General features: G+C 39.3%; 1 protein-coding gene across 8 annotated transcripts in view; it reads left to right on the top strand.

Moving 5' to 3' along the window:
* ENAH (ENAH actin regulator) overlaps positions 1-14,139 on the top strand; it is a 154,074-nt gene that overhangs the window by 77,183 nt on the left and 62,752 nt on the right. For all 8 annotated transcript variants that reach the window (XM_074385269.1, XM_074385261.1, XM_010340891.3 and 5 more), the window contains one exon: positions 4,761-4,926. In XM_074385269.1, coding sequence (XP_074241370.1) covers positions 4,761-4,926 — 166 coding nt within the window. The remainder of the gene's footprint in view (positions 1-4,760; positions 4,927-14,139) is intronic.

Below are 14,139 nucleotides of genomic sequence, written 5' to 3'. Positions count from 1 at the left end.
CGATTTATCTTTGTTTTGAAATATTCCTATTTTTAGATTTCAAAAATATCATTTTAAATAAGTTATGTTGGTTCCCACTGCCACCCCATTGCATACCTGGCAAGTAGCCCAAAATATTGGCAGCCAATTCTGTATTGATTTATCTTGTCTGCTTTTGAAGTTCATGGCTCCATGAAGTCTGAAACTGCCTACCACCAATTTATTTTGTGCATCACACCTGTAGTAGGATTTAGTATGTGAATGGCTTTTTTCCTTACTTCAGCAGTCTCTTCTTCACCAACTGGGTGTCCAACAATTCAATTCACGCTGACACTATGCAGAGTTAACATAGACCCGGTAAGTTAAAGGCTTAGTCCCACAAAGCTGTCCCTACTTCAGATACACTGCAAATGGAGTGCCCAGGCTATCCACATCTGCCTAGCCAACTGCAAATTCTGAGGTTCCTGAAACCACCCAACGCACATTTGATAATTTGCTAGAATGATTCCCAGAACTCAGCAAAGCGCTTCACTATTACCTGTTATAAAGGATATAGTTTAGGAATAGCCAAATGGAAGAGAGGAATATGGGTCTTTTCTACCCTTTCCAAGGGCAACTCTCCCAGCACCTTCATATGTTGATCAACCCCAGAAGCCCTCTGACCCTGTCATTCAGGGTTTTTATGGCAGTTTCATTACATAGGCATGAGTGATGAAATCATTGGCCATTGTGATTGAACTCCATCTCAAGTCTGCCTCCCTTCCCCAGTTGTTGGGGGAGTAGTGGGGTAGGAAGTATGGGCCTGAGTTCCAGCCTTCCAATCATGCCTTGATGTTTCTGGCCACTTGGCCTCATCTGAAGCCATCTAGGAGGCCCTCAGCCAAGAATCATCTTATTAGTATTCCAAAGACACTTTGAGGAGCCCTGTACTAGGAACCTAGGACCCTAGACCAAATACATTAGAACCTTGAACAGTAGAGGAAAAAAGGCAAATATAGGGGTGGAGGAGGTTAGGGATTCTTGTCCCCAGGTGCAACTTTTTTTTTTTTTGGAGATGTCGTCTCACTCTGTCGCTCAGGCTGAAGTGCAGCTGTGTGGTTTCAGCTTACTGTAACCTCTGCCTCCCAGGTTCAAGCAATTCTCATGCTTCAGTCACCTGAGTAGCTGGGACCACAGGTGCATACCACCATGCCTGGCTAATTTTTGTATTTTTAATAAGGATGGGGTTTCATCATGTTGGCCAGGCTAGTCTCAAACTCCTGACTTCAAGTGATGTGCCCACCTCATCCTCCCAAAGGGCTGGGATTACATGCGTGAGCCACCATGCCTGGCCCAAGTGCAACTTTTGACTCCCCAAAAACTTAACTATTAATAGCTTGCTGTTGAGTGGAAGCTTTATAGATATCCATAAATAGTCGATCAACACATATTTTGTTATGTTACATGTATTTTATACCATATTCTCAAAGTAATCTAGAGAAAAGAAAATGTTACTAAGAAATTCATAAGAAGGAGAAAATATATTTACTGTTCATTAAGTGGACATGGATCATTATAAAGGTCTTCATCCTTGTCTTCATGTTGAGCAGGCTGGGGAGGAGCCAGGAAGAGGAGGACTTGGCCTTGCTGTCTTAGAGAGGGTAAGGTGGGAGAAGTGAAGGAGGTGGAAGGAGAGGCAGGTACCACCAGGTGTAACACTGGAAAAAATACTGGGAAGAAAAATACGTGTGGATACAAGTGGATCTGCACAGTTCCCATGTTGTTCAGTGGTCAGCTGTACTTTTTATTATATGACAGGATATCTCTAGTGAGAAGAGGTCCTCAGATGCTGTGGAAAGGAATGAGAGGATTCAGTTGCATTCGTCACTAAACCCCAGCAGGCAGTGCCATCCCTTCCGAGCTGGGCCTTGATGTGGCTTCTCTAAGTGCCTAATGTCTTTTTGTTGTTAGATGGAGCCTTGCTCTGTCACCCAGGCTGGAGTGCAGGGACGCGATTGTGATACTCGTGCTTCAGCCTCTCATAGCTGGGATTACAGGTGCGTGCCACCACACCCAGCTAATTTTTGTATTTTTAGTAGAGACAGGGTTTCAATGTGTTGGCCAGGCTGGTCTTGAATTCCTAATCTCAGGTGATCCACCTGCCTCAGCCTCCCAAAGTACTGGGATTATAGGTGTGAGCCACTGCTCCCCACCAGTGCCTAATGTCTTACAGGACTACACAGTTATTTGGGTTTAGCCAGTCCCTTTACATATGTGTGCCACATACCCACATGGCTGTTACTACCTCAGCTCTTACCCTACCTTATTTTTTCTTCTGTTTTCAGCTTTGTTTAGAATTGGATTTGTATTCTTAACACATTTTGAAGGTTTTTTTCATTCTCCATCAGAAAACTAACCAACTAATTTTTTGCATTTTTGGCCTTTCTTGGCTACTTGGATATGTTCATTTGGAGAAAAAAAAGTAGAGGAAAACTTTGGGGTCATTAAAGCTAACTTTTCTTGTTTTAGATTTTTTTTTTTTGGAGACAGAGTTTCGCTCGTGTTACCCAGGCTGGAGTACAATGGTACGATCTTGGCTTACCACAACCTCCGCCTCCTGGGTTCAAGTGGTTTTCCTGCCTAAACCTTTCGAGCAGCTGGGATTACAGGCATGCACCACCATGCCCCGCTAATTTTGTAGTGGCAGGGTTTCTCCATATTGGTCAGGCTGGTCTTGAGCTCGCAACCTCAGGTGAATGCCCGCCTTGACCTCCCAAAGTGTCGGGATTACAGGCATGAGCCACTGTGCCCGGCCCTTGTTTTAGATTTCTTATACTTAAAAAAATTTTTTTGAGGCTTGAAGTGACCTATTTACAAAATGAGGTATGGCCTTAGATTATATGATCTTACTGACACTTCTTGAAGAGACATTATTTCTTGAATCTTGGAAACAATGTTGCTTGAAAACTGGAAAATAGTGTCCTGTATTATTCTAGATTTGTTTATTGAATTGTTCTTTACAGTTAGCAGTAAATTTGTTGCTTGAATTGTAGGCTGTAAGAGGCACTTTGCTTTAGCTTGTTTCATTTAATCCATAGGGTTATGTAAATGTCATCACATAAAAAAGGTTTCTGTTGTGAATGATGGAGAGATCTTTCAGCTGCCAAATTGACAAATGCCTTTTAATCTGTCTTTTAAAAATAATTCAAGTTTTACTCGTTGGCTTGTTTTTATTTCCATAAGTATTTTACCAGAAATGTCTGTGCAGCATAAAAATGTAGACATTACTGTTGGGTTTGCTGCACAAATCCTGTTACAAGTTAGTTTTTGTAAACATTCTTCTAATGGAAAATTATACATAATTATAATCTGTTGTTCTGAAATAACTTTATTACTCAATGCTGTGACCTCTTGAGGCCCTCAGTAATCTTCTGTTATCAAGGACAAGAATAAAACACATGCCATGTCCTGCAAAGTTGCATTCATTATCCCTCTTGAGTGGGTTAAGAGGTGGGGCAGATGCACAAGCAAGAGGGGAGAGTATGAAGGTGACTTTTTGTTTCTGAGGATTTTTGGGAATGAACCTACACGATTTATTGTTTAAAATCTTTGAGATAAAATTAGTAGAAAAAATGGTACTTTAGTGAAGGATGTGGTTGTATGAGCTACTTCAGAGGAGTTCCATTAATGACTGTTAAGTCATCAGGAGTATCAGAAGGTTTGTCTGTATTGATGTTGAGTTATTTTAATTGGGTTAATAGCACAGAGTTGATGCTTATTCTAATATCCTAGAATATTTGAAAGGTGAACCCATTGCTTAAGATGAAATTGATAATCATCTTTATATCTGAAATATAGAGATGGAGTCTTAATATGTCGCCCAGGTTGGTCTTGAACTTGTGGCCTCAGATTATTCTCCCACCTTGGCTTCCCAAAATACTGGGATTACAGGCATTGAGTCACTGTGCCCAGTGTCTCTATTTTATTTATTTGTGTATCTCAGTCTCACTTGGTAACAAATAATTGAGATAGATGAGTCTAATATTTAAAGATTCTGTGATAGAATTGGCCTTTTCCCCTTTAATATTTATCTGTGGAGGTTAGAATTTAAAATCTAGTGGGGATCTTTAGAAACTATCTCATTTTATATTTTCATTTTAAAATGAAGAAATTTGAAGCATAGGATGTTATCTTGCCCAAGAGGAATGAGGAATTTAGTTACACTGCCATCCGTTGGTTGTTAGTGGCTACTCCATGTCTCAAGGGGCAGATGGTTGATTATCACCCTTTGTTACAGACCTTGAAGAAAGCCTGAGGATAAAAATAATTTTCTTAGTAAAGGTGTTATCACAGACATATCACCAATATACTAAACATGTATGCAATTAAACAAATAATGATTAATTTACACTTGTATTAGGTTGGTGCAAAAGTAATTTTTTACTTTTTTGACTTTTTATGGTGGTTTTTGCCATTAAAACAGCAAAACCTGCAATTATTTTTGAACCAACACAGTAGTTATATTCAGTTTAGTGAATGAATTTGATATCTAAGTGTTCTTCATGGAACCCGCTTTCCTTTTGGTCTCCTAATGTATACTTTATTTTTTTGATTTGTCTTCACTATTGGACTCTATGCATAAAGGCAGGAAGCCCCTGTCTTGTCCATTGTTGTTTCCAGAGCCAGTAGCAGCATTGATTGTTGACTGACTCCCAGGTTTATGTGGCTCTGTGGAACACTTAGCATATTTTAAATATCTTAAGTTTGAATATTTTTTTATTTTTATTTTTATTTTTTTACAGTGAACAGAGTATTTGTCAGGCAAGAGCTGCTGTGATGGTTTATGATGATGCCAATAAGAAGTGGGTGCCAGCTGGTGGCTCAACTGGGTTCAGCAGAGTTCATATCTATCACCATACAGGCAACAACACATTCAGAGTGGTGGGCAGGAAGATTCAGGACCATCAGGTAAGGCTCTACTACAATTCTTCTTAAAGATGATCTAGCATTACAAAGGGACTTGGTATATTGAGTAAAATAAAATAGTTTTAAAACCCTAATCAAAATAGTCTCTCTGGGAAGAACTGAATACAGAATTATCTCTCTAACTTTTCTACCTTTTATGAAGCCTGAACTTAAAGGAAGATTTAGAACAAATTATACAAAAATAGAAATATGAGTTCTTTTATGATGAATCTTCATTAGATTTTTCTGGCCTTCAATTAGTTTTTGAAATCTAAAGCAAATTAAGGACCAACAGAAGTGAAACTCTACTTAAGTGGCAGATTGCTTGTTTATGGGATTCATTTCCTGACAAAGTTTTGGGTTAGGGGAGGGACTTAAAAGTGTAGATAGTTTCAGAAAATATTGTTAAATTCATACATGATAGAAAAATAGTAGGTATTGAGGTTGCTGGAATAGTTCAACTTTTGCAGTTCATGTCTGGGGCGACAGCTAAGCTTTTACTAATACCTTGCTCTGGATTTCCTAGAAAGTAGCTGGATTATCTGATTACTTGATTTCTTGGGCCTTAACAGATCAAGAGCAGTAGACAGAGGAAAAGGCAGATAAGGTCTTACTAGCATTAACTGTATACTAATAGTAAGAACTTTTATAGAGGATAGATTTACAAAATACTTTGGGAAAAAATTGAAAAATTTTTACCAAAGATGTTGGAATCAATTGACTTTAAAAATCATCCTGCTACACTTGCAGAAAGAATGTAACAAATTTTCTCCTTCATTGCCCAGCTGTGCTCTTTTAAAGAAGGTAGGTGCCTAGGTTTCCCCTACATTGCATGGTAGTGTGGTGTAAACAGATGCTGCATTTGCCCTGGGTTTTAGGATGGTGATTATGGATTTGCCATGCATGTGTATAGGGACTGTGGGCCTATGAGAGGTTGGGCTGTGAAACTGGTTTTTGTTAAAAAATAACCTAGGAATCTTAGAGGGGTTACACCCCCATAGAAAGAGGACTAAGAGAAATCCTCCTACTAGCACAGGCAAGCAAAGGAGTTTGTTGCTTTCTTAGCTGGTTTAGAAGCTCCCCCGAGAAATGAGAAACTCCTTCACTTAAGCAACTCCAGCCAAGAAACTAGGATACACTGGTTTTAGAGCAGTGAAATTCTTGGGGCACGTGGTAAAAACAAATGCAGTGCCCACATGGAGAGGCGCTTTCACAGCTCTGAGTCAATCTGTTGAAAGAGCAGTTCACTGAATTTACCATATTTACCCATTTATACAATGAGTTTCGGCCTGCCGTACTCTTTCTGCCCTTGCAGGCTGCTTTCTCTCTGTCTCTCCCTTATTCCCTGCCCGCTTACCCTCTCTCTCTTTTTTTTTTAAATTGAGACAGTCTGGCACCGTTGCCAGGTGCGAATGCAGTGGTGCAATCTCGGCTCACTGCAACCTCCGCCTCCCAGGTTCAAGCAATTCTCCTGCCTCAGCCTCCCGAGTAGCTGGGACTACAAGTACGTGCCACCATGCCCAGCTAAATTTTGTATTTTTAGTAAAGACGGGGTTTCACCATGTTGGCCAGGATGATTTCAATCTCTTGACCTTGTGATCCGCCCACCTCGGCCTCCCAAAGTGCTGGGATTACATACTCTCTTCTTTTCCCTCCTTAGTCTTCCGGACTTTTTCTCTGTGCTCCAGTTTCCTTCTTGTGTTGCACAGCCTTTTTCTGATCTCCACAGGCTCCTTACCAAGAAACCCTTCTTTCCCTTCTGCTGAGTGCTCTTTCATCTTTGTCTTTGTTCCAGCAGTGAGTTAGGCCAGAGACAAATCAATTAGACCCCAAAATGCTATTATGGTGGGAGTGGCGAGGGGAACTGGACAAGTAAAATTTTGTAGAAATTGTTGAACCTTCTTAATACATTACAAACTTTAATAGCTGTAAAGTAACTACATTTTTGGTAAATTTATTGAATTGGTTATTTGAAAGTACTGATGAACAATCCTATATTTACAAAAATGAAAAAGAATATTTGAAAATAATCAGAAATTTAAGCAAGGAAATTTGCATGTGAAACACTAAAATTTTTATTTCTAGGAGAAGTAAACTATCCTGTGACTCTTAGATTTTGACAAATAGAGTATTTCTTAAAACATTAAAAAATTTAAAACTGTGCTTCTAAATGATTTGTGACCTTAAGAGGAAATTATTATGAATATTAGAAAATAAGAAAACACTGAGACCTGACTGATATTACGTCTCAGAGCTCTCCTTAGAGGGACAAGTCTTAACTGTATGTAGTAGGAAAAAAGAGAAATTAAAAAATAATGAACTTAACCCAAGGAAAGCAGGAGAAAATATTACGAAGATATTAATTAAAAGTAAATAATATTTGTTAATACAGAAGCTGCTTCATTGAAAAGACAAACTAGTGTGCACAGTGGCTCATACCTGTAATCCCAGCACTTTGGGATGCCAAGGCAGGAGGATTGCTTGAGCCCAGGAGTTGAAGGCCAGCCTGTTCAACATAGTGAGACTCTGGCTCTACAAAACTATTTTTTAAAACCCAAACAGGCTGGGCATGGTGGTACATGCCACATGGTGAAACACCGTCTCTACTAAATAAAAAAAAAAAGAAAAAGAAAAATTAGCTGAGTGTGGTGGCACATGCCTGTAATCTGAGCTACTTGGGAGGCGAGATGGGAGAATCACTTGCACCTAGGAGGTGGAGGTGGCAGTGAGCCGAGATCACGCCATTGCATTCCAGCCTGGGCAACAAGAGGTAAACTCCCTCTCTAAAATAAAATAAAAGCTGGGCAACAAGAGGTAAACTCCCTCTCTGAAATAAAATAAAATAAAAGCTGGGCAACAAGAGGTAAACTCCCTCTCTAAAATAAAATAAAATAAAAATAAAATAAATAAATTAATAATAAATAAAACATAAAAAAATAAAATAAAATATAAAAACTCTAACAACTAGACAGGTAAATGTGTGTGCCTGTAGTCCCAACTACTTCAGAGGCCGAGGTGGAAGGATCACTTAAGTCTGGAAGGTGGAGACTGTAGTGAGCCATGATTGTGCCACTGCACTTCAACTTGGGAGACAGAACAAAACCAGGTCAAAAAAAAAAAAACACAACAGCAACAAAAAAACTTGCAGAATCAAATAAAAAAAGAAACAGTACAAATAACCAATTTTAGGAACGAAAAGCAGAATACCGCTATAGTTGCTTAAGGAAATAAGTTATTATGAAAAACTTTATGCCAGTAAATGGGCCATTTTGTAGAAAAACATAACTTTTCTAAAACTGAAGAACAGGAAAACATGGTAGATCTACAATCATGAAATAAATCAGTGGTTAATAATCTGTCCCCCAAATTTTAAAAAGCTGCAAGAAAGTCCAGAGCATTTACAAATTTCAAGATATTTTCTGCAACCATTGTATGAAAATGGTATTTTATAAGGCTTATATAATTTTGATATCCAAAACATAGGAGAGCAAGTTTGGGAGAGGAAAATAAGAAGCCAGTCTTCAGTTATGAATATATATCTAGATATAATAGTCCTCAATAAGATATTAGCAGGCCAAATGTAGTAATGAATAAAAACAAAACCACTTCTTGATCAAATAGGGCTTATCTCTGTGCCTTAGTAATATAAGAATGGTTAACATTAGATAACTTACTAATGTTGTTTACCAGGAGAAAAACCTACAAAAGCAAATGTTCAGGAAAAGCATTTGATAAAATTTGAATCAATACATAACAGTTCTCATCACATTAGGCATAAAATTAATATTCTTCAGTCGATATGGGTGGAAAATAGCATATAGCAGGTATCTTATGGGATGGTACAGTGTCGAGAGCATTTCCGTTAAACTTGTAAAAAAGTTTGAGCATTTTAGCTCTAATCACATTCATTTAGTGTTACAGAGGAGGTACTAGATAACCAATACAAAGATTAAGAAATAGAAGCTAGCCGGGCGTGGTGGCTCAAGCCTGTAATCCCAGCACTTTGGGAGGCCGAGGCGGGTGGATCACGAGGTCAAGAGATCGAGACCATCCTGGTCAACATGGTGAAACCCCGTCTCTACTAAAAATACAAAAAATTAGCTGGGCATGGTGGCGTGTGCCTGTAATCCCAGCTACTCAGGAGGCTGAGGCAGGAGAATTGCCTGAGCCTGGGAGGCGGAGGTTGCGGTGAGCCAAGATCGCACCATTGTACTCCAGCCTGGGTAACAAGAGCGAAACTCCGTCTCAAAAAAAAAAAAAAAAAAAAGAAATAGAAGCTATAAGAATTGATAAGAAAGAAACAGCTGGCCTTACCAATGATGTATAATTGTCTGCATAAAAATCTGCCAGGAGTAACTGCAGATAAACCATGGGAACAAAAAAGATTTTTCAGCAAGGTTGCTGGTTACATGATTAGTATATAAAAACCACTTGCAATTTTGTATAACGAAGCAATAAACAATTAGAAAAGTATGATTTTATTCTAATGATACTTAAACATCATACCTAAGAATAAATCTAATAAATAATTGGTTTTCTTTCTTTGATTCTTGCATTTCTTCTTCTTTATTTTTATTTTTTTGAGACAGTCTCTTGCTCTGTTACCCAGGCCCTGAGTGCAGTGGTGTTGACCACATATCTCACTGAAACCTTGGCTTCCTGGGCTCAAGTGATCCTTCTGTCTCAGTCTCCCAAGTAGCTGGGATTATAGGCATGAACCATTGTGGCTGGCCATCATTCTTACATATCTTAATGGTGGTCAGTCTGTTCTACGTGGGCACATGTTATTGTAACTTACTAAACATCTAAACTTTCTATAGTAAGAGCTGTGAAAACCACCCAATATTTACTTAAAAAATTGAGTATGTACAAATTATATAAATACATTATATAAATATATTAAGATACTTCATTTTCCAGCCTAACATTTGTTAAGTGCTTATGGGTACTATGCCCTTTTTGGGGGGGCTGGGGGAGGAGCAATGGAGTCTTGCTCTGTCGCCAGGCTAGAGTTCAGTGGCATGATCTCACTGCAACCTCGCCTCCCAGGTTCAAGCAATTCTCCTGCCTCAGCCTCCTGAGTAGGTGGATTACAGGTGTGCACCACTACACCCAGGTAATTTTTGTATTTTTAGTAGAGATGGAGTCTCACCATGTTGGTCAGGATGGTCTCAAACACCTGACCTTGTGATCCACCCTCCTTGGCCCCTCAAAGTGCTGGGATAACAGGCGTGAGCCACTGTGCCTGGCCTGGCCTATGCTTGGGTTTTATATAGAATATCATTCCTGATCTTCAATGAAAGATGCAGTAAAGAATGGGGATGTTAAGCACATAAGCAAATAACAACAGTTAAATGTTTCAATTGTGACAAGTGTAAAATAGAGCACAGTGAGGGCATAAAAGCATCCTTAGTTTGTTGAGAAGATAGGAGAAAGGGTCATGGATGACCTCATAGACAGGATAAGATATTGAGTCAGGCCACAAGGAAGTGTGGGTGTTTACTGCACTGTTTACTCTGTTATGGTCAGGCTAAAAATGGATAGGCATGTGTAGGATGGAACATCACCACCAGTCTAGACACAAGCTTACTGGGTCTGAAGCACAGAATTTAGGATTATGATGTATTCCAAATCTCACAGCATGCTCACAGTAGATATCCAATAAGTAGTTATTACGTGAAAATACTTAATTTTAAAACTTTTAAAGATTATTTGCATTACTGTCTATCCTCAGTGGTTAGATGAGTGAAATAATTCGGATTTAAAATGGAAAAAAGAAACAGTAGTTTATATAATTTCGATTCTAGTAATATTTTCCACAACTTTTTCTAACATTCTGTCATGAACAATTGAAAAAGTAAATGTAACTGTCTTTTCTCTTGTTTGCCATTTTAAGCTATTTGCCAAACAGGGATATTGATTTGCCTTAAAATGGGTCTTCTAATTTTCTGATAATGTTAAATTTTAGTAGCTTTGGGTTTCTAGTATCTAAGGATTTGTGACACACCCACCCCAATATTTATATAAGCCACATCAGGAGGATGGGTGCAGTGGCTTGTGCCTGTAGTCCCAGCTATTTGAGAGGCTGAGGCAGGATAACTGCCTAGGGCCAGGGGTTCAAGACTGTTATGTCCTATGATTGTGCCTTTGAATGGTCACTACACTCCAGCCTTATATTGTGGTAAAATGTGCGTAACATTTTAACTTTTTTTTGGTGGGGGTGGGGGGAGTGGTTGGAGTCTCACCTTGTCGCCTAGGCTGCAGTGCAGTGGTGTGATCTTGGTTCACTGCAACCTCTGCTTCCCGGGTTCAAGTGATTCTCCTGCCTCAGCTTCCGAAGTAGCTGGATTACAGGCACACATAGCCAGCTAATTTTTACATTTTAGTAGAGACAGGGTTTCTCCATGTTGGTCTCAAACTCCTGACCTCAGGTGATCTGCTCACCTTGGCCTCCCAAAGTACTGGAATTACAGGCACGAGCCACATCCAGCAGGAGACACAGCAAGCCCCGTCTCAAAAAAATAAAAGTCTAGATTTGCCTAGGTTCTAGTAAACAATCAGAGTACTACCCATCACAAATCGATGAGGTCCCAATGGAAATGTCCTGGTAGTGTGGGAAGGCTGGCTAGGGTACAGGATGGTGCTGCTGAACAGCCACTTTGACTCTGTGTCTCTTTTGGCCAAGTTACACAGTAGACTTTCTGGGCTAGTCCTGCTTCTCCACTTTATATCTGGCTGTCCTCAGGGATATTTCTCCCTTCTGGCACTCCCAATGCTTCCCATGGTTTGAGATGAGAGATGGGTCTTTTGCCCTGAACCCAAGATGGTGGAGAAGTTTATTGTTTCCCTTGATCTCACTTTTTCCAGTGTAGAAGCCATGAGTTTGGGGGAGATTTTGTGTGTGCTTGGTGCCAGCAGGCTGTGGGGAGGGCCATTGTAGATATGGATGTCTGATTCTCTTACTGTCTGGTGAGATCTTTTTCATTTCTCTGTGTCTCCAGGAACTGTCTCCTACCCATATTTGAGTTGTGGGATATTGCTGGTGATAATTTTGGTGCTGTATACTTGATTTTTTTTTGTTGGGGGTGCAGGGAGAGTAGGGAACTATTAGGTTGGTGCAAAAGTAATTGCAATTTTCTCCATAGCTTGCTTCTGCGCTGCCATTTTGGAACCAGAGATCTCAAAGTTTCTATTGTTCTGGTTACAAATTTGCGAGTCACAGCAGGAATCTTTAATTTATTTACTTCTCTTAATAACTGATAGAACAGGTAGTCAGAAAAAAAAGTCTGTAAGACTATATAGACAGTTTGAAAAACACAGTTACCTCCCTAGCCTAATTGGCATATATACACACATACCTTTCAAATACACATGTCACAATTTCAAAATTGTATATATGCTTGGTCCTAAAGAAAGTGTCAACAAATTTCAAAGGATTAAAATCATATAAAGTGTGTGGTCATAGCAGAATTAATCTAGAAGTAAGATAATGGAGAATTTCATAGGTGTAGGTGTTAAGAAACACCTTTCTGAATAGCCCATGAGTCAGAGAAGAAATCACAATGAAGTGAGAAAAATTAGTTGAGCCAAATAATGATGAACATGCTATATATTAACACCAATAGAATGCAACCAAACTTGTGATTAAAGTGAAATTTAAAGGCTAAAATGTTTATTTTAGAAAAGAAGTATTGTTGACTTTTCAGCCAGCCTCAGATTGTATCTCAAGAAATTAAAGAATAGGCCAGGCGTCCCCAAACTTTTTATACGGGGGAGGGGGGGGCAGTTCACTGTCCCTCAGACTGTTGGAGGGCCGCCACATACTGTGCTCCTCTCACTGACCACCAATGAAAGAGGTGCCCCTTCTTGAAGTGCGGCGGAGGGCCGGATAAGTGGCCTCAGGGGGCCGCATGCGGCCTGCGGGCCATAGTTTGGGGACGCCTGGAATAGGCTGTTAAAGCCATATAAAATATTAATAGAAAGAGGGTAACAATGAAGATAAGAGCAGAAATTAATGCAGGAGAAAGCAGACACACTAAGGAAAGGTTCGTCTCTAAAGTCCTTGTGAGGCACAGCTCTTAAAAAAAAAGAGAGAGAATGGTTTAAATAACCGTTATAAAGAAAGAAGGGATATCACTATGAATCTTACAGACATTTAAGTGATTAAGGGGACATTCTGAGTTACTTTGTTTTAGTAATTTTGAATATTTAGATGAAATGTAGAAATTCCTAGGAAAACACAGAAGAACAACTAGAGAAACACCAGTATTACATACTATTTTCCAGAGAATACAAAAGAGGGTGCCTATATATTTTTCCAACTCTACAGTGCTAATTCAGTTTGAGTCCAGCATTACTTTTGTATCAAAACCTGGCGTAAATACAACAGAGAGGAAATTACAGGTCAATCTCACTCATGAAAGTACATGTAAAGATTTCAAACAGAGCAATATCAAACAAAAATCTAGACATGTGTAAAAATTGATATGTGAGGGCCAAGATTGTTTATCCTAGGAATGTAAGATTGGCTTGATACTAGAAAATCATCAGTGTAATTTACTGCATAAAAACAGAAAAGCCAGTCGCCTCAAGAGATGTTGGAAAGCACTCGATAAAATGCGGTATTCAGTCATGATGAAAACTCTGAGCTGTCAAGTAATAGGAGGGTTTTTACCCAGATAAAAGGTATCAATAAAATTATTGCATGAAAGATCATTTATTTATATGCTTATTTTTTGAGACAGAGTGTCACTTTGTTGCCCAGGCTGGAATGGAGTGGCGCAGTCTCAGCTTTGCAACCCTCTGCTTCTTAGATTCAAGTGATACTTTTGCCTCAGCTTCCCAAGTAGCTGGGATTACAGGCACATGCCACCATGCCTAGCTAATTTTTGTGTTTTTAGTAGAGACAAGATTTTGCCATGTTGGTCAGGCTGCTCTTGAACTCCTGACGTCAAGTGATCCACCTGCCTCAGCCTCCCAAAGTGCTGGAATTATAGGCATGAGCCACCTTGCTTCACGTGAAAGATTATATTTTTAATGGCTTAATTGAGAAGGCTTTTCCTCTAAAATCAGGAAATAAAGATACTTGTTATGAACACTTCTTTTGAGTGTTGTATTGTGCTTTCTAGCCAGTGTATGAAGATAAAAAGAAATACATTGTGCACAGATTGGAAAGGAAGAAATAAAGCTGTCAGTTGCAGATGACATGGTTGTGTA

This window comes from Saimiri boliviensis, chromosome 14 (assembly GCF_048565385.1).
Source record: "Saimiri boliviensis isolate mSaiBol1 chromosome 14, mSaiBol1.pri, whole genome shotgun sequence".
NCBI lineage: Eukaryota > Metazoa > Chordata > Mammalia > Primates > Cebidae > Saimiri > Saimiri boliviensis.
The sequence above is the reverse complement of the archived record's forward strand: the minus strand, read 5'-3'. Positions and strand labels throughout refer to the sequence as shown.